Here is a 19,730-nt window from a genome sequence, read left to right as displayed (position 1 = left end):
TGGATAGACAGATACATCTGAGGGTGAATAATGGAGAGATGGGTGGATGGTTGGATGATTGGCTAGACAGATGAGTGATGGATAGGAGCATGGATGTTGGATGGGTGATTAGATGGCTTGACAGATGGATGGCTAAGTGAACAGATGGGAGGGTGAGTGGATACATGAGTGGGTGGGTGGACAGCTGGATGTATGGGACGATGAATAATTGGACAGATGGTTGGCTGGTTGGATGGATAGGTAGATAGGCTGGTGGAGTGATGAATAGATGAGTGGGTGGATGGACGTGTAGATGAGTGGGTGGTTGGGTGGATCATATGACAAAATGAATGGATGAAAAATGATTGTGTGATTGCCACAAGAAAGCACAGCCTTCCCTGTGTGTAAACATAGCTACCTTGCAAAACTCTTAGTGACCAGGGTGGCTTGGATCTCCTCACAGACTTTTCTGATTTGATGCTTGCTCCACCCCACTGAGTGTCTTCTGGAGGCCAAGGTGGGAGGTGGAAGAGGATGGCCACGGAGATCAGAGCTCGGGGCAGACAGCGTGCCATTGGACAAGAGGAGTACAACCTGTATAGCAGCATGAGCGAGGATGAGCTGGTCCAGATGGCCATTGAGCAGAGCCTGGCTGACAAGACTCGGGGCCCAACCACCACTGAGGCCGCTGTGTCCACACGTGTCAACCGCGAACCTGCACATTTCTACCCATGGACCAGGTGAGCGAGGGGAGGCCAGGTGGGGCGTCCATCAGGCACAGATCACAAACACTGTTAATCCAGGACCAAGTTATCCTGGTCTCTAAGATGCATTTTCACACTGTAATGACTTACATGTGTTATCTAAACTTACTGAGCTCTGAAGGTGCCAAGTGCCACCTTGGGTGTTGTACACACTTTGCCTCATTTTATCCTCTTAAGGACCTTCTAGGAGGCTCTATGTTATATTCCCATTTTACAGATGAGGAAACTGAAGCTCAGGGCTGAGTAACTAGTCCAAGGTCACCCAGCTAGCAGACAGTGGTGCAGAGATCGGAGCTATCTGATTCCAGAGCCCATGGCTTGGCATTGTACCCCTGGCTTTATGTTTGGATGCAAAGGAACTGGTGTTCTGAATCTGGCCAGGGCTTCCAACCCTTTCTATGCCATCTCCCTGGCAAAACATGTCTGAGAAGCAATGACATCTACCCAGCAAAACCATCCTGCCTCCTGTTCCAGCTCCCCATCTCAGCACGACCTCATCATCCCATTGGCAGGACCATCTACAGCAGTACCATGTCGCACCCGTAGAAATATGACACGGGCCACAGCTGCAGGTCCACAGATGCAATTTTGAATTGTGTGACCTTGGGCAAGTTACTTAACCCCTCTGAACCTCAGACAGTAATAGTGATAACAGCAGCAACAAGGAACAGACCTTTTCCGATGTCCAGAGCCAGTCGACACGGAGGAAGGCGGTGACGGTACATCTTGGCCCTGTGCCCTGATGAAACCTGCCAGGGTGCTCCCCAAGTGACTTTGGCCCTTCCAAGGCCGGACCACTTCTGCCAGGGAGGCTGGGCAAAGGCCTGGGATGTCCATCACTCAGGAGCCCCCTCCCTAAAGGGGAAGGCAGGCAACCTCCTAGGGCAGCTGGAAGGAATATGAAGGCTCCAGGTTACTGAGTTGACCACAAGGACACCCCGTCCTGAGACCCAATCTGAAAAACAGAAGCCCAGGGCCAAGGACTCATGGTGGCTGATGCTCTAGAGACCCTGGTTCCTGTTTTGGCCAGTTCAGCCTTAGTCAGACCCCAGTTTCCTCTTCCTCAGAGGCTCAGATAGAGAAAAGAGCAAGTTCCCTCCAACCTGGCCTGCAGCACAAGCTGTATGTCCTGGGGCCTCTGCAGCCTTCTCCCCCGTGTGGGAACCCCCTCCAGGAGTCCTGTAGACACTTGAAAACACTAGAACTGGGCCCTGACCTCCTCCTTCCTCTAGTGGTAAGGAAGTGGAGGCCCCATGTGGGGTGTAAACATTGATCCTGAGAAAGAAAGCTCTCACGCAGCAGGGAAAGGACTTATCCAAGGCCATGCGGCCCTCACCCAAGACCCAGGCACAGTCATGCAGGGCAGGAGGGTTCAACCTGCATCTCCTCACTCTTGACGTGACCTGAAACCTCCCAGGCTCTGTTCTGCCCTTTCATCTCTGAAAGGAGGCTGGGTTGGGCCCTGCTAGGGAAGCGAATCCCTTTCATGTGATTGTTAATCAAATTCTCTTCCTCCACATGCCCAGCCCACAGGCGTTCACTTGACCCTGACAAAAGCCACACAAGGTGGATGTTTCTGTGCCCATTTTACGTATGACAAAACACGCACCCAGCAGGGCCAGGAACTGAACCAAGGTCTGTCCCACCCTGAAGTTCAGACGCTTGACCAGCTCTGTTGATTCTGCAAAAGCCTCTCTCTATTTCCTGTCCGTCCTCCACCTTGAAGAGACTTCTCCCCACAGAGATTCAGGGTCCCCCAAACGAGAGACACACGGATTTGTGCTCACACTCAGACATGGTGTTACAGTAAGTATGGGGCCCAATAGAGCCCTTGTCCACTTTTATCCCCAAATATCATAGAGTTCATCTAAGTAGACCCACAGCAGGTTTAGAAAGCGGACATCACATATGTCCCCAGAGGCTCCACTTGGCCAGCTCGGCCTCATTTTTGACCAGCCTCCCAGGTCAAGCAAGTTGCTCTCTTACTTTCCTGGCTGTTTCTTCCACTGCCCTGACTACAACAGTTTCTATGTATTTATTTCTGCCATTAACCGGTGAACTCCTTGAAGGCAGGGGCCTCAGCCGTCTTCCTTCCTGTGAGGCCTCGTGTCTAGCACACAGGGCCCGACCCGTGGCAACACCTCATAGCTCTCTGTGAACGGATGAATGGGTGAACGAGTGAGGAGGCGGCAGACTGGAGTGGAAACAGAAGTGGGTTGGGAGGTTCGGCTCCTTCTTCTGTCACCTACTGGCTGTGTGTCCTTAGGCAAGTTACTTGACTTTTCTGAGCCCCAGCAGCCTTATGCCTAAAATGGCAATAACCAAAACTTGCCCAGGCCTACTTTGCAGTATTCTTATGAAAAGCTAATCAGATGAGGTGGGTGCTCTCCCACATCCTGCAGCCTGAACAACTTCTCCCCACTTCCTCCCTGAGGACCCTGAGTGCCCATCTCAAGGCTGCCTCTGTATCGTGGACAAGCTTTTGTGTCACCCTAGGAAGGCATTGCCCGGCCTCCTGAGAGTGTCCCCAGTGACACTGTGTGACCTCCTTGGGGACAGGGAACAGATATTACTCACTTTTGTCTCCTCAGTACCTGGCAAAGAGCCTGGATCACTGTAGATGCCCAATGAATGTTTTTAGGCAAATCAATGCATTTTTTAAAAATATTTATTTATTTGGCTGTGCCGGGTCTTAGTTGCTGTGTGCGGGATTTAGTTCCCTGACCAGGGATCGAAGCCGGGCCCCCTGCATTGGGAGCGCGGAGTCTTAACTGCTGGACCACCAGGGAAGTCCCTGCATTTTGAATCCAATAAAATTCTCCAGAAATATAATTTACTGTCATCAGCTTGTGACCAAAATGGCAAACGTGGACGTAAAGGTCAAGCGGGTCTTTGGGATCCTAGAAATGGAAGTCAGCTCAGCATCCCAGAGAAAATATAACATTCCCTTTTAAAGTCACTTCCCAATTTGTTCCTCTCCCACCACAAGGTAAGGGGTGAAGTTTGAACATGTATGAGGATCATTTTCCAAGCCTTGGCCTGCTGAGGGCCCCCTGAAAGGCAGACCAACGTCCCATCCAGTGGAGAAGTAGGGTTCGTGCACTCATGAAACAGGGAGCCCGAGGGTACCAAAATAGCAGTCCGAGTGGGTCCAGGAAGCTGAGTCTTCCAGTCTTTAAACTTCTGCATTTTATTTAAGGTTAAACTTCTAAGAAGAAAAAGGAAGAAAGCATGAAGCAGGAACTTGCTTGGGCTGACGTGTGCACAGCTGCAAACAATTCAAATAAGCCACCTACACTTACTGTACACTTACCATGTGCCAGGTGCCTTCCCTGCACCTGGATGTGTATCAGGCCTGTTTCCTGTTCTCCTTAAGCTTTCAGTCTAATGAGGGCAAAGGCCCAGAGGTACATAATCATCCAACAGGATGGATGCAGCAAAGAGCCTTGCTTCAGTGACAGAGGGACACAGGAAAGGTTGATCTACTTCTTAGTCAAGGAGGTGGGCTTTGCAGGATTAATAGGAGTTTGCCAAACAGGCTAGAGGAAGCAAACCTCTTTGAGCCTCAGTTTCCTCATCTGCAAAAGGGAGCCAATTTCATCTCCTTCACAAAGTGGACTAGAGGAAGAAATGAGATGACCTGTGCCGTGTGCCTATCATAAGACTTGGTACAAAGCAAGTTCTCAGTGAATCTTAGCCCTGGATGGGAAGGCAGAAGTTGCTGCAGCTTGGAATCCATGTTCTCTACATGTGAGTCCTCTCTGGCCAGCCCAGAAAGGATGCATTGGCCAGTGGGTGAGGGGGAAACAGAACTCTCATGGGGGGAATGGACGTGGAGGGGGCAATCCTGTGTGAGCTCTTCCTCTCTCCAGCCAAGAGGGCAGGGGGCTGGTTCTCCAGGAATTTGAGGTCTTGGCATACAACCACACAGCACCAAGATTACCATACGGGACACTATCCCTACAAAGGCTTTTGTTTGCATGTTTTGTTTCATTCATTTAAATCTATCAAGCGCCTACGGTGCCAGGCCCTGTACTCATGACACCTGTGCTCCACATAGGGTTCGTGTGAGGACCAGATGGGAGGACAGGTATAGGATGCTGCTCGGTGGCAGGCATGGGAGGACTCTTGTATCTGTCAGCTCCCTCTGCTATTAAGACGCCTGCTTGCCACCCGCATTCAGTCGGGTCCAGGCCAGTGTAACAGCCTTCCTGGGGCTGGCCTGGGCTTCTCATTAACTCAGACAGGGCCCACTGAGAAGTCAGGGGGCCTTGTCATCACAGCCCTGGTCCCCACTCTCACCGAGCCTGACCTGTGTCTGAAGCCGGGACCAGCTGGACTCCAGGACGGGGCTGTTGGGAGCTGGTGATGGTGACATACTACCGACCCCCGACCTGCCCGCCCACACAAAGGACGTGGGGCCCTACCTGGGCCCCTTCCAGGGCATGACCTTTGCCCACATCCTGCCAGGTTCCTCTCACCTCTGATGACTCAGCCCTAGTGGTTTTCTCTGCTGGGAATTTCCCTGCTCTGCACCTGTGGTCAAATGGGGCCTGTAGCCTTGATCAGAAAGAGCCCGGAACGCGGTCCGCGGCCTGGCTCCCCTCCCGGCTCTGAGCACTCATGCTCCCTGCCCCTAAAGCCTAGTTAACACGCTCGATTTCAGAGCGCCCAGGGCGAGTCCCCCTGCCTCTCTCCCAGCCCCTCCCTTGCGGCTCTGTGGTGGTATGTGTCCTCGCTCCCCGACCCCCGACCCCGTGAGCCTCTGAACACCTGAGGATCAACGAAAAGAAGTGTACCATTGACCTGCACCCCCAGGCCCTAGCACAGGCCGTGCAAGCAGCAGGAGCTGGGAAATTCTTGTTGAATGTTCCTCCTCTGCACGTGGGACCAATCCAGGGGGCGGGGAGGATAGAAAGGAGGCAAAGCCATGCCCCATCGTGAGGGAATGTCACCGTCGCCATCTCGCTGCCATCCCCACCAGCCTCACCATTCCATTGTTGCTGTTATTATTATACCATCAGAGATATGTCCTAATTTTAGGGTGGTGGGTAGGTTTTCATCAATGAGTTTTACCGGGCTAAAAACATTCTGACAACAAAAAGTGATGGGAGGCCACACATGGATCCATGATGAGAGTGACCGGGTCCCCAGGGCCATGTAGAGATAGAGGCCCAGGGCTTTGTCATGACCACAGGGCTGGGGACTGCTCAGGTGGGCCTGGCCTCAGGCTGCTTCCATCTTGCCCAGCATCCTCCGCTTTTCAGGCCTGGGAGCAAGTGCAGATAATGACACTGAAACAGCAGCTCTCAGGGCTGGGGAAAAGGGGCCCTGGCAGGGCCAGTCTCTGCACCCCCGTCCCCAGGATGTGGTCTGAGATCTGTATGGCATCCTGAGTTTCCACATGAGTTCATTGCAGTGAAGGCTCCACGGCAACCACAGCAGCGGGGAAACCCCTGGTCTGTTCCTCCCTCCTCGTTCTGCAAACGAGGAAACTGAGACACAGAGAGGGGTGGGGGCTTGTTCCCAGTTTCAGGGCCTGTCAGCGTGGCGGCCTGAGAGCCAGAGAAGGGACAAAGGGGCGGGAGACACCAAGCCTCTGGAGGAGGGAGCACGTGTCGGAGCTCCGCGGCAGACAGGAGTCGACTCTGCAGCTGCGTGTGGCCCTGGGGCCGTTTCCTGCCTCTCGGAGCCTCAGTCTCTGAGTCTAGGAAAGGCAGTGGCATTGGCACCCGCTCTAGCATTCATGGCATCACGCTCGGCCTCGCTGCTCAGGAGCAGGTGGGGGAGAAGGAAGGTGGGAGGTGATGGCCGTGGTGCAGCAGGTGAAGGGGGCTGGCATCCTTCCCGTCTCTCTCTGCTCCCTCCTTTTCCCTGTGCCCCGGCCTGGCTGAGGGTGTCCACAAAATCTGCAGGGCCTCAGGGTCACAGTTCCAGCACCTCCGTGGCCCACGGGATGCTGGTCACCTGTAGCAACATCCTTCCCAATCCCACAGGGGACCCCACAGAGGGACGCAGGAGACCAGGCTGGGTCCGCTGGGATGTCTGTTGCACCAGGGTCCCCAACCCGCTGGAAAAGAGGCCAGCGTGTCCTGTTCCCATCCCAGCTCCAACCAATCCAGATCTGTGCAGTGGCCACCACCCCTCCTTTCACCCCTCCCGTCCTCACAACAGCCCAGTGGGGTGGGAAAACTGAGACTCAGAGAGATGAAATAATGATGCAATGAATGGTGGACACGTGTGGGGCCCTGTGCCTGGCCCTCTGGTAAGCACTTTACACCATTCACGCACTCAGGCCTCACCAGACTAAGTCCCAGAGAAGATGCACCTGTTCGAGGTCACACAGCCAGGGAGTGCCAGAGCCTGGATTTGAACCCGTGTCACTCTGACTCCAAGCCCCGACTCCGATGAACTTCTTCGTGCATCCTTTTGCTCTACCCTTTGTACTGCTTGTTCCCGACCCCGGGACAGCAGGACCCTCTAACGAGGAGCCAGTGAGGTGAGGGTGGGAGCACAGACCTGGCTTGGCGCCCCAGCTTTGCTCTCCTAGCCCCCCACCCCGGTGAATCTCTTGTCCATCCCTGTGGGGACCCAGCCTGGCCCGCCCTGGGACTGAGCCCCTTTCATCCTGGGACCTGCTGCTGACTCCTCCTCACGTCCTCCTGGGTGAAGAATGTCACCTTGCTTCATATCTGCCTCCTGCGTGGTTGGCTGGGGAGGGGGACCTTCGGGGGTGGGGTGAGGTTAACCTCATTGTTGTCTTATATGGTCATTTAAATCTCCCAGGGCTTCCTCCAAGGGCCAAAAATAATCTGGAGACACAGCAGCTGTGTCCAGCGCACAGGGAGGACCCGGCCATCTGCTTTGGTTCAGAGCCCTGTGTCTGTCTGTCAGTCTCTCCCCCTCGCTCTCCCTGCATCCTTGTTCCTGCCTCCGCCATGACCTGCTTCTCATATGCAGAGTATTTTTCCCTCTTTCACTCCTGCCCTGCACCCTCCAGGTCCGCTGTGTCTCCTGAGAGCACCCCGACCTCAGCCCCCAAGGGCCTGTTCCAGGAGGTTATGCAGAAATACAACCGCAGCAAGTCCTTCCAGCTGGCGTAAGTCCCCCCCACCACCCACCGCGCGGCCCCCAGACCATCCAAGCTCATTCTCCTCCAAACTGGGGTTGGGGTGCAGGGATGGGAAGCAGTCCCACAGCCCCCAGGAAGAGGGGTACTCTGGAGGGACTCCCAGGAGCACCCCTCCCAGGTGTGTCCCCCTGAGACCCGGCAGCTCCTGCCGAGCTGGGCTTGGTGGTCTCAGGCTCCATCGTCTAGGAACTGCCAGCCAGGCTGAGCTTCTGATTAACCCCTCAGTTCCCCCAGAATGGGCCCTGCGTGCTGGAGTAGCCCCGTAGGGCTCTGAACCTGGGGACTCAGCGAGAGGGGGACTGGGGAGACGGCCCTAGTCCTCCAGGGGCTCAGAGCTGAGGCCGATGAGCCAGCCCCCCATTCTGTCTCACTTTCCCGCATGCCGTCACTGTGGGTCTATCTGAGCACACCCACGACGCCCACACCCACAAGTTTGTGGTTGCTTGGTTGCCTTTATTTATTAAGTGCCAGGTGCTAAAACCAAAAGATAATCCGAGCTGCAGGAAGGGCTCTGTTTGCCTGGCACCAGGGTGCTGGGCTAGGTGAGTCCTTGGAAAATAGCTCTGTGCTGTTTCCTTCTCTGCTCGACCCTAGAAGCAGCTAAAAGCAAAAAAGCGGTCCCATCGCTGGAGCCCCTATTTCCTTGATCAGTTACATTGAGGGGAGGAGACAATTGGCCCATGTTTTGTTTCTTCTTCCCAGCCCTTTTCCAGCCCTGCCAGCCCTCTCTTCCTTGGTGCTGCAGGTAGGATTTTGACAGCCTGGAAAAGCGAGACCCACGTTCTGGTCTCAGTGCTGTTGCTACTTCCTGTGAGACTGCCCGTGAGTTGCTGGCCCTCTCTGAGTCTCCCTTCTCCGTAGAGAAGGTTGGAGAGGACAGGGTGGCCTCCAGGGTCCTGTCCAGCTCCTCGGTCTCTGAGGGTCTGATACCCGCAGCAGTTCCCCCCAGCCCTGGGGCGGGCACTTTGGCTGAGCTCATACAGAAGCTGGCGGTGTGTGTGTCTGAGCGCTCCAGGGTCCTTGCACCACAGCTGGACGAGGCCCAAGCTGAGCGGTGGGTCCTGAGAATGGTCTCATGACACCGCACACCCGCCAAAGCCACAAGAACAGCCAGCCCTCCTCCCTTCCACTTCAGCCGGGTCCCACAGGAGACCTTCCAGGAGAGACAGGACACCTACCCCACTGGGGCTTTTCCTGACACCAACCGGGGCTGCTCTGGCCGCTCGTAAGCGGAGCTCATCAAGGTGGCAGTGATGGCGTTGATGGGGCTTCAGGGCTTATCTGGTCAGTTACCCATCATCCTTGCTGGGTCTGTCCTTAACCGGCATCTGTGCTCTGAAGCTATTAATAACCAGAGAGGCTGAGAGTCAGGAGGAAGTGCCGCTCACGCTGGAGCGGGGAGCAGCTGGGAGGGTAAAGGGGCTGGTCCTGGAGACACTCTGGGCCTATCGTGGCCACTGACAGGGATGACGGCCCTGGGACAAGGCCTGCCTCTGGTCTCACCTCCTCCATCAGGGAAATGGGACCACTTATGCAGCCCCTTCCCCAGGGGTGGACCCACAGCAGTCTGTTTTCCTCACTGACTCTCCAAGGATGGGGGAAGCCAGCTCAGTGAATGAATGAATGAATGGATGGATGAACGAACGAACAAACGAAGTGGCTTGGATGAGCCAAGCTAAGAAGTTATCTTTCACATTAGCCCTGAAATCTTTCTGACATTCAGAAGTTTTAAATTGTGAAGGTGTCAAACATATTAATCCTTCAGGTACTTAAGTCTTTCAGCAGCTGAAAGTTCTAGAGGTGAGAATAAGGGTCCGGAGAAAGGAAAGGGGTTGGGAAAACCCCAGAGAGGTGCTCACTGTACGGACTCCCCCTCTGAAGAGTCTGCGCCTTTGTCTCAGTGCAAACAGGCCCCGAAGGTGGAGGTGCTTGGTAAACTCTGGAGCGCTATGCTCAGGGAAGGAGTTTAATTATCACTAAAGCCTCCTGTGGGGTCAGTTATCCATCCCTTTGGGGGGCCGACACTGGAAGCCCGAATCCTCCTGGTAGAAATGGTCTTGGTATAGCAGATGCAGCCACTGAAAGCTGCGGGGACAGAGGGGTCCCCTAATTCTCTTTTGGCCACCAAGGAGCTGTTTAAAAGGGACCCTTGGTTTCCATCTGTGGAAGTGAATGAGCTGGCCATGTTTCTAGTAGAGTTTCTCAATGTGGTACCCATCTTGGAGATAAAGGCATGGAAACACTCCAGGCCCAGGGATGCTCACAGGGGGACGGAACACTGGCAAAGCCCGATCCAGAGCCCTCACATTTATCTTCATAGGCCAGTGTGTCCTCCAAATGCTCAAAGGAGGCCATTGCAAAGACTGTTTTGAAAGAGATATAAATACAATCCCCAAAGAAACAAGCAAAACTCTAACAGGGAAGAGGCTGTCTTTTTGGAAATAGAAGAGATGAAGGAGTGAAATAATTGTCGGGGTTCTTAAATCCTGAATCCTTCCTTCCTCTCTCCCTCCCTTCCTTTCATATTCTCTCTCTCTTTCTTTCAAGCCACAAGTATTTATTAAGTACCTATTATGGACCAGCCACTGCACTGGGCCGTGGGAACCAAATCATAAGGGATAAAAGAAAGAAAGACACGGGCCCTGTGGTCTTGGAGCTCATAGTCCAGTGGGGGAGACAGACAGTGGGCAAACAATCAAAGACACGTAAAAGCCAGTGGTTAGCTGAGGGCTTAGGACCGGAGGCAGGGAGAGGCTGACCCGGACAGGCAGGCTGAGGAAGCCGTGATGGGGCTGAGTTGGAGAGGCCAAGGTCAGGACCGAGGTCAGGGCAGAGTTCCCAGGGCACGCCCATGTGGGTCAGGAAAAATTATTCTCCTTATTGAGAGGACACGGCTGCAGGGGCTGAGCACCTGTCCCAGAGCAGCAGGGCCAAGCAGGACTGTGCGATCCCACAGCCAGCCCCACTCCTGGCCACCAGCAGGCCCTGCTTTCCTTCTGGGAGAAAGGCCACCTGGACCTGCCTCTGCCTGCCCCAGTCCTGAGGAATGACCTGCCCCTTGCTTTCACAGGCCCGTGGACCCTGTGCTAAAGGCCATCAAGGAAGGCGATGCAGAGGGCTTGAAGGCGATGATCAAGGCGGGGAAGAACCTTGCAGAGCCCAACAAGGAGGGCTGGCTGCCGCTGCACGAGGCGGCCTACTACGGCCAGCTGAGCTGCCTGAAGGCGCTGCATCAAGGTGAGGCGGTGGGCTCTGTGCGCAGCCACAGGTGGGAACGGGACGCACGGGCAAGGGCACTTTCCTTGCGGAGTTTTGCCTCACCACAACCATGGTGAAGGGGGCAAGGCAAAGTTACCACCCCGCTTGCAGAGTTAAAGTCATCAAGTTGGAAGCAAGGAAGTGCTTCCCTGCCCATCCCACCAGCGCTGCCCGGCCCATCCCGCCACCTCTCCAGGCCTCCCAGGACAGGAGGGCCTAATTCTTAGAAAAGGAATGAGGGAAGGCTGACTTGTGGGAGAGCCACTGCCAGCTTGTTCGAGAATGTTCCAGGGGCTGATTTGGTGTGGAAAATACCACAGCTGTGCCTGTACCCTGCCAAGGCTGTCTCCAGCAGCTGTGAGACCCTGGGCAAATCATGCCTCCTCTCTGAGCCTCAGCTCTCCCCCAGGCCAGATGTGGATGGGTAACACCTGCAGGCAGGAGTTACCTCTGCTCTCGAGAAGCCCGGACCCCAGGCAGCCCAACACACTCCAGGGCAGAAGCGACTACATGAGATGGACTTCTGGCAGTGGCTGGTGGGAGTGTAAGGGAAGGACAGGGTCATTCGGAGAAGGAGGGGTTCAACCAGGGAAGGCTTCCCAGAGGAGGTGGCATCTGAGCTGGATTAATATGACCGGGAAGCTGAAACAGCCCTGTGAAAGTGACTGAATCCAAGGCCAAGGGGATGAAGGCAGTGTGGATGGTAAATGCAGGTGGAGGTCACTCACATCTGTCCCTGGAACTGGGAGGAAATTGGGACCACCCCTGTGTTGGAGGGGGAGGTGGCTATCTTCCTCCTTTTGAATTTCCTGGTCTATCCTCCCCAGCATACCCGGCAGTCACTGACCAGCGCACCCTGCAGGAGGAAACGGCCCTTTACCTGGCGACATGCAGGGGACACCTGGACTGCCTCCAATTCCTGCTCCAGTCTGGGGCTGAGCCCGACATCTCCAACAAGGCCCGAGAGACACCACTCTACAAAGGTGAGCCCACTGGGGTGGGCTTCCCCGAGGGAGGGTCCAGAAACTAGGTGGGCAATGGGGAGGATTGCTTGCAAAGTGTACAACTTCCCCAAGGGGGTCTACTTTGATGGTGCAGCCTCGTTCAGAAGTATAACTTACATAGTTGAACCATTCATTCGTGCACATATTCAGTCAACATTTCCCAAGTCCTCCCATGGGCCAGGCACGCTGAGAGCCCTGAGATGAAAAGATACTGTCTGTGCCCATGTGCTCTCCCCACCCGGTGGGCGTCGATTTGCAGATGATGTAATAGTCAGCTACTGGCATTGAAGAGCTTGGCACAAGGCACCCGGGAACATTGGGGAGGGGCCCTGATGTGGAAGAGGGCATCGCAGGAGGGGGTCCCAGAGCGGAGCCTGAATGGGAGGGATTTACCAGCTGGACAAGCAAGGGGAACAGCATAGGCAAAAGCAAAGAGGCGTGAGAGGGAATCTGTACCTCCAGGATGTTCGAGCAAAGGAAACACGCCTGGCTTACTCAATACATCATCCAAGGACATTCACTGGCTGCCCTGGCAGTACCCAGGGTCAAACTCCGAATACTCATGACAGTTGGTATTTATTGAGTGCTTACTACGTACCAGGCTCTGCTCTTTTTTCTAACCCTCATATCCATCCACGTACGAGGTAGGCAATGCTAGTAACCCATTTGACAGATGAGGCCCTAAGGCACAGAGAACGGACATGAGGCAGCCAGGATCACACAGCCAGCAAGGGCGGATCTGGGATCTAAACTCCGCGAGCTGGATGCCAGCACCACACTCTGAACTACTCCACGATCAAGTGTTTTAGTTCATGCCTATATGCTGAAGCAATCAGCTTCGGGTCTTGCAAAAATGATAGGAACTTTACACTTTGAAAAACTACAGAAATCTCCAATTTCCCCTGTGTCTGGTATCCAGCACCTGGAACATTCCATAGGCAGCAGGAACCAGGTCCACTGCAGACCTGTGGTGGAAGTGTCTTCCCTAGAACTCATGTCCTCTGGGCACTGGAGCCATCACCTGGAGCCTCAGCTGTCCCAGAGAGAGCGCCCAATATGCTGGGTGACTCACAGCTGAAGCCTGAGCCCTGGTCCTGCATGAGCCCCACTATGTGCCAAGCTCCACCCTAGAGCCTTCGTGCGCTACCTCACCCCACCCTCCCACGGCATCCTCTCGGGAAGGTTCCGTTATCTGTGCTTTACAGGTGAGGAAGCCAAGCCTGGGGTCCTGTTTGAAACACTACACAGGCAGCCCCCCTTCCTTCTCACCACCCCCTCCGACTGACTCAGAGAAGCTTCCAGGGATGGTTAATTTGGACAAGTGCTCAGCCTCCCGGGTAATAGCTCTGCCAGCGCTAAGGCTGCATTTAGGGCCTAGAGCAAGGTGAGGCTTATAAGGGAGGTTTGAGCAGGCTCAGAAGATAAATTTTAGCCCAAATTAAGTGAGTAGCTTTTGAGGAAGTGTTTTGAGCAGGACTATGGCACTGCCCTCCTCCTCCCCTTCTGGCCTCGTGGAGGACCGAAGCAGATAACACTGGAAAGGGAGATGAGGTAGGGGCATTCCAGAACCTTCCAGGGGACAGAGACTCCAGAACTGACTACCTGGATTTGAATCCCAGTTCTGCCACTTACTACCTGTGTGACCTTGGGCAAGTCACTTAACTTCTCTGTGCCTCACTTTTCTCATCTGTGAAAGGGAATAACACTACATCCCTTAAGGGTGGTTGGGAGAACTAAATTAGTTAATTATGCGAAGTGCTTAGAATAGAGTGCCTGGCACATAACCAGTGCCAGATACATTTCAGCAAATATTAATTCTGGTTAGTATTACTATTACTTTTAGTTGTATATCCTAGGTTTATGCAGAGACTGAAACTTAGTACAGATCCAGTAGGTATTTGTTGAGTGAATCCACTTATGGCTGATGAGTGAATGGGTAGGTGGACAAACGAATGGATGAAGTCTTGGCTGGCCAGGTCCTGCCGGGGCCCTGCTGACCATCTTGCTTCTCCCTGGGCACAGCCTGTGAGCGCAAGAACGTGGAGGCGGTGAGGATTCTGGTGCAGTACAACGCGGACACGAACCACCGCTGTAACCGAGGCTGGACGGCTCTGCACGAGTCTGTTGCTCGCAATGACCTGGAGGTCATGGAGATCCTGGTGAGCAGAGGTGCTAAGGTGGAAGCCAAGAATGCCTATGGCATCACCCCCTTGTTCGTGGCCGCCCAGAGTGGGCAGCTGGAGGCACTGAGGTTCCTGGCCAAACACGGTGAGTGCTAGGGTCCCTGGGTCATGGAGTTCCCAAGGGGCACAGCTGGGAAGGACCTCAGAGACCAACTCTAAGGGAAGGCAAGTTTAGGGGTCCTCTATGGATATACTCTGACGGAGTGATGCTATCTTCCGGGAGTACTGCGTTGAGAAGGATTCTGAGGCTGTTTCTAGGCTCAGTCGGAAATGTGCTGAGCTCCACCAGTGATCCCTGCAATTAGGTACAAACTTGGAGTGAATTGGCACACCTGCCGTATATTAGCCATCTCTAACCTAGCCCAACAACCTCATTTTACAGATGAGGAATCTGAGGCCCAGAAAGAGGAAGGGACTTATCTATCTATAATCACGTAGCAAATTAGTGACAGAACTAGCCAGAATATTAGTCTCCCGACACCCTAACCACTTCTCCTTCTATCATGGCCAGAAGGAACTTCAGACAACATTTAGGTCACCTCCTCACTTTATAGGTGATGAAACCAAGGACCAGAATGGGAAAATGATTTGTCCAAGGTCTCACGGAAAATGAGAACTGGGATTTGGACCCTGGTCTTTGCACTCTTTGCCTCTGAAAAATCTTTGTTCACTTAATGGGACAAAATAAAATAATATTGCCTGAAATATCGTGTCCCAGTAACAGAAGACTCCAAGACTTTGGCAGACATTCTTTTGGTTAAAGAGTATTATATTCTGATCTACCCCAAGAACACTTTTGATTTCCTTTCTCCCTCCATGGGAAGTGACCCTTGCACTTGAGCAACAGGGAACCCAGAGGTAAGCCAGACGCTGGGGCTGAGTTGGAATAATTTGTTGAGGTCCCGCTGTGTGCCAGGCACTGCACTAAGCATGAACACAAGAAGCCAGTGGGGTTTCCTCCACAGCCTTAAGAGGTAGGGAGTGTCCTCATGTCATTTTGTAGATGAGGAGACCGAGGCTCACAGAGGTTAAATGATTGGTCACAGTCAGAGCCTGGATTCCAACTGCATCCATCTGACTCCAAACTGCATGCTCTTCGCACCCCGCCACCCCACCCCAGGCCTCAAGAATTTCCATCCTGGGACTTGGCCTGGATAAGCATCCACCTACTCAGCACATGCCCGAGCAGTTGGGAAAACAGACCCAGGGCACTTCCTTGCCACTGGGGACATATCTGGGCTGATCAGCCTGAGGACAAAGGGGCACAGGCAGGGTCCTAGGAGCCAGGAAAGGAGGCTGGGCAAAGGGCAGGGTGCTCAGCAGGCAGGCGAGGGGAACTGGCTAACACTAAACATCTGCCCAGCTCTCCTGCTGACACCCTGAGTCAGGGTCTGTTCCCGTTGTGGGCTGAGTCCATTTGCAAATACAAATATTTTTCTTGTGTGAGCAGGCGGCTTTGCCGGCGGCCGGCGGGGTCCAGGCTTCCAGGGAGCCTGACTCTGAGAGCTTGACAGTGTCAGAGCCGCTGTCCAACTCTCCCTGGGGGTGGAGGCAGAACAAACCTCTGAGCCCCGGCACCTCCATCCTGGAGAACTCACATTTGCTGAGCAGTCCCTCTGTGCCAGCCACCTGGAGGGGAGGTTGTCTTAGTTCACTCGGGTAGCTATCACAGAATACCACGGACTGGGTGGCTTACAGACAACCAAGGTTTATTTCTCACAGTTTTGGAGTCTGGGAAGTCCAAGATCAAGGTGCCGGTGGATTCAGTGTCCCATGAGAGCCTGTCCCAACTTCCTAGGCAGCCTCTGTGTCCTCACATGGTGGAGGGGCGAGGGAGTTCTCTGTGGTCTCTTTTATAAGGGCACTAATCCCATTCATGAGGGCTCCACCCTCATGACCTAATCACCCCCCAAAGGCTTCCCCTTCTAACAGCATCACACTGGGGATTACGTTTCGTAAGAGTTTTCAGGGGACATGAGTGCTTCAGTCTATAGCGGATATTTGCTTACATTGCCTTATTTACTCCTTACAGTTGAGTAGGTACTATTATTCCTGGTCAACAGATGAGAAAACTGAGGCTCCTAAAGGCTGCCCAAGGCCACAGAGCTTGTAAAGCATGAAACAGAAACTTCAGCTGGTTCGTGTCTGGCATGAAAGCCTGTGCTCTTTCCGCTAGACCAGAAGTCAGTCATCAAAAATTTTAAATTACAAGAAAGTTTGTGATAAGCTGAATGCCCAGAGAGAGGGGATCTGCGGTTAACAGATGCTCTTCAGCCCTTACTGACATTTCACTACTATCTCAGTTCTATTTCCTTCCGGAATAGGGAGGGACTGGGAACAGGCTGCACCGCTCTTTGCAGAGAAACCCCTGCATTCTCTCCATCACCACCAGGAGACGGAGAAGGCTTAGGGGATTGGGCTCATGGGAGACTGTCACCAGGCTGGATTCCTCCCTCCTGCAGCACGGTGTAGTGTTTCCTTCAGAGGAGACAAGAAGTAATTCCTCTCTTATTCCTTGACATGGAAGGCAGAGAAGAACAAATCCCAATGAATAAAATTATTAGGGGTTTTCTTCACGAGGAGGCTCTGTGCCCTCCTAGAGCTGTGAGGGCCTTCCCCAGGGCAGGATCTGGATCCTTTTAGGTGGAATGAGTGTTGAGAGCATGGTCTCTGCCATCTGACCATCTGCCAAGGCTTCTGCCATCGGATCATCTGGGTTCAAGTTTTGGCTCTTCTCTTAGGAGCTGGGGGTTCTGGGGCCAGTTGCAGAGGTTCTCTGTGCTTCATCCTCCTTGTCTGTGACATGGAGATAAAGTTGTTACTGATTGCATGGGGTTACAATATGTTGTGGACTCAAAGAGATAGCATAGGTAAAGCACAGTGTCTGGCACAGAGCAAGTGCTCAGTAAATCCCAGCATCATCGTGGCAGCTCAGGATGGCAGACAGCGGGTCTCAATGTAGCAGAAAGGAGCTGGCGGTCCTCCGGGTGATCCAATGTATCACAGTGGTTAGGGCAGCAGCGGCCAGCCCGAGGTGGGCGTTACATCAAGGACAGTGACCGCCCTGATCACTCACCCATCCACCTCTCCTTTGCCAGGTGCTGACATCAACACACAGGCCAGCGACCACGCATCTGCCCTCTACGAGGCCTGCAAGAACGAGCACGAGAAGGTGGTGGAGTTCCTGCTGTCGCAGGGTGCCGACGCCAACAAGGCCAACAAGGATGGCATACTCCCGCTGCACATCGCTTCCAAGAAGGGCAACTACAGGTCAGCCCAGGCCCCGCCCCTGCACCCGAGGCTCCTCCCCTGCCCCGCCCATTCCTCTGAATGCCCCGCCCATGGGGGTAGGGAGGCCCAGGAGAGGTCAGAGCCCAGGCCACGTTTGAGGTGGAAAAGAGGAAGACCCCTCAGCAGTCAGCAAGCTAGAGTGAATGCTTACAACACCAGGAACAATAATAATAACCAACACCTATGTGGCACTTTCCAGCACTTTACCTTAGAAATGTGCTTAATCCTAACAACTGTACTTTTCATAATTCTTTTAACGGATCTACTGAGGTAGATACGATTATCTTCATTTTTTCTCAAATGAGGAAGCTAAGACAGAGAGGTTGAGCGACCTGCCCAAGGTCACTCTGCTTGCAAATGACAGGAACTCACCTGTTCCAAACGTCACATCTACTGGGTTCCACACAGGAAGCCAGATATGAGTCTGGACTAGTGGATATTTCTGTTGGGGATGCAAAGATAACCTCTTAGGCAGTTAGCAGGCATACAGGGGATACCTACAATAATACAAATAGTACCGTTGATACTAGCTAGTTTTTCTTAAGCACTTACTATGTGCTAGGTACTTTGAGTGAGATGAGAGAAGCTTAAGTTTTCAGGGAGCAATCTGGTGGGATGGAAGATGCACACACACACAAATTCATAACAAATGAAAGAGCATGAAGAGCTGAGGTCCGTGGTGGTCCTAGAGACTAGCATGGGCTGGAAGCAGAGGTGTGCTAGAGCTGGCTTGTACAGCTCCTGTGAGCTGATTGATCACATCGGTAGTCTGAGGTTGGCCATGGTGAGAGTATTTACACCATGGAAATTAATGACTGTTAGAAATCAGAGGCCCCTCCTCCCCCCAGAGAACAAGTTGTTAAACCTCCACCCACGCCACCACTAGCTGGAGAGTCAGGGAAGACTCGCCTAGGAGGTGGAACTCTAGCTGCCCGTGGAGGATGCACAGGGCCCAGTAATTTCCATTCGACCCGTGTTCCCCACACTTTGAGCATTCACAGACATTCTTCCTGATTTTAGATATCTGTACCCTCACTTCTTAGTATTTTCCTTTCAAGACATTATTATTTTAAATGAATTTATTTTCAAAAGGGAACGTTTACCACACTATTAAATCGTTAAAATGATCAATTTACAATTAATTAAAAAAACTTCTCACCTCAAATCCCATCTCGTGTACCCCAGACGACACACTTTGGGAAATGCAGCCCTGTCCTCAGCAGGGAGAAGATCTTGCGTGCTGGAGAGTGTGGGTGGCCTCCGCTAAGGCAGAGGGAAATGGGGGTGAGAGTGACATCCTGGAGAATGGAGTGGAGACACAGGAGATAGAGCTGACCCTCAGGGGCCCCAGGCCCTGCTCTGTAGGTACCCGCACAAATGACCAACCAAGGATGCCCTCCCCGCTCCATGCCCCATACAGGCACAGAGGAGGCCCCGCCTTCTCTGGACCAAGTAGCAGGCCGTGAGGCAGACATATCTGGGTTTGAATGCCTCCCGAGGCCTTGGGGAGGTTGCTTAACCTTTCTGAGCCTCAATTCCCTCTTGTGTAAAATGGGAGGTAGGTTGCACTGCCTCGGGGGCTGTTGCAGGGACTAGTGAAATGGATATATGTGGCTATAGAATGGAAATAAAGCCCTCAGCAGAGCACCTGGCACACAGTAGGTGCTCACTGGGTCTGCATTCTCTCTTATGTAGGGAAGGTACATTCCATAATTTTTCAGTGAAGCCAGCGAAGGGATGAAAGCAACTTAAGTCAGACATAGGTGGTGGGCAAGATAGCATCTTGTTCTTCAGCTCCAGAAAGATCCAGCATCAGTCAAAAAACATGGATTATCTTAACCTGACTCCAGAGAGATCCCGAGGGAAAGAGATAGAAGGGTTGACCCTTGAAATCTCCTGGTACACTGGCTCCCTATACTTGCCTATAGAGCACAGTCACTCTGGGCTATTTTTTAAATGGCACATCCCAGACACACGGAACCAGAATCTCCAGGAGAGAAGGAGCCCAAGTCTCTATCACTGAAAAGCTCTGAGTCAACCAGATACAGCCCAGCCAGACCTCTCGGGGCGGGGGGGTGGACCACTGATCTAATCCAAGCCTGATTTTGCAGAGGAGAGA

At 53.3% G+C, this 19,730-nt stretch overlaps 1 protein-coding gene across 1 annotated transcript in view; it reads left to right on the top strand.

Moving 5' to 3' along the window:
• Nucleotides 1–416: 416 nt before the first annotated feature.
• The window catches only part of ASB2 (ankyrin repeat and SOCS box containing 2), a gene marked incomplete at its 3' end in the record, with an annotated part of 28,923 nt that continues 9,609 nt past the window's right edge, over nt 417–19,730 (top strand). The window contains exons 1-6 of the mRNA XM_082618455.1: nt 417–719; nt 7,744–7,842; nt 10,946–11,112; nt 11,961–12,116; nt 14,160–14,405; nt 17,419–17,590. Coding sequence (XP_082474581.1) covers nt 514–719; nt 7,744–7,842; nt 10,946–11,112; nt 11,961–12,116; nt 14,160–14,405; nt 17,419–17,590 — 1,046 coding nt within the window. The 5' untranslated portion in view covers nt 417–513. The remainder of the gene's footprint in view (nt 720–7,743; nt 7,843–10,945; nt 11,113–11,960; nt 12,117–14,159; nt 14,406–17,418; nt 17,591–19,730) is intronic.

The sequence above is a fragment of the Mesoplodon mirus genome (genome assembly GCF_964341445.2).
Source record: "Mesoplodon mirus genome assembly, chromosome: 4".
NCBI lineage: Eukaryota > Metazoa > Chordata > Mammalia > Artiodactyla > Ziphiidae > Mesoplodon > Mesoplodon mirus.
This window is presented reverse-complemented; position numbering and strand designations above follow the sequence as displayed.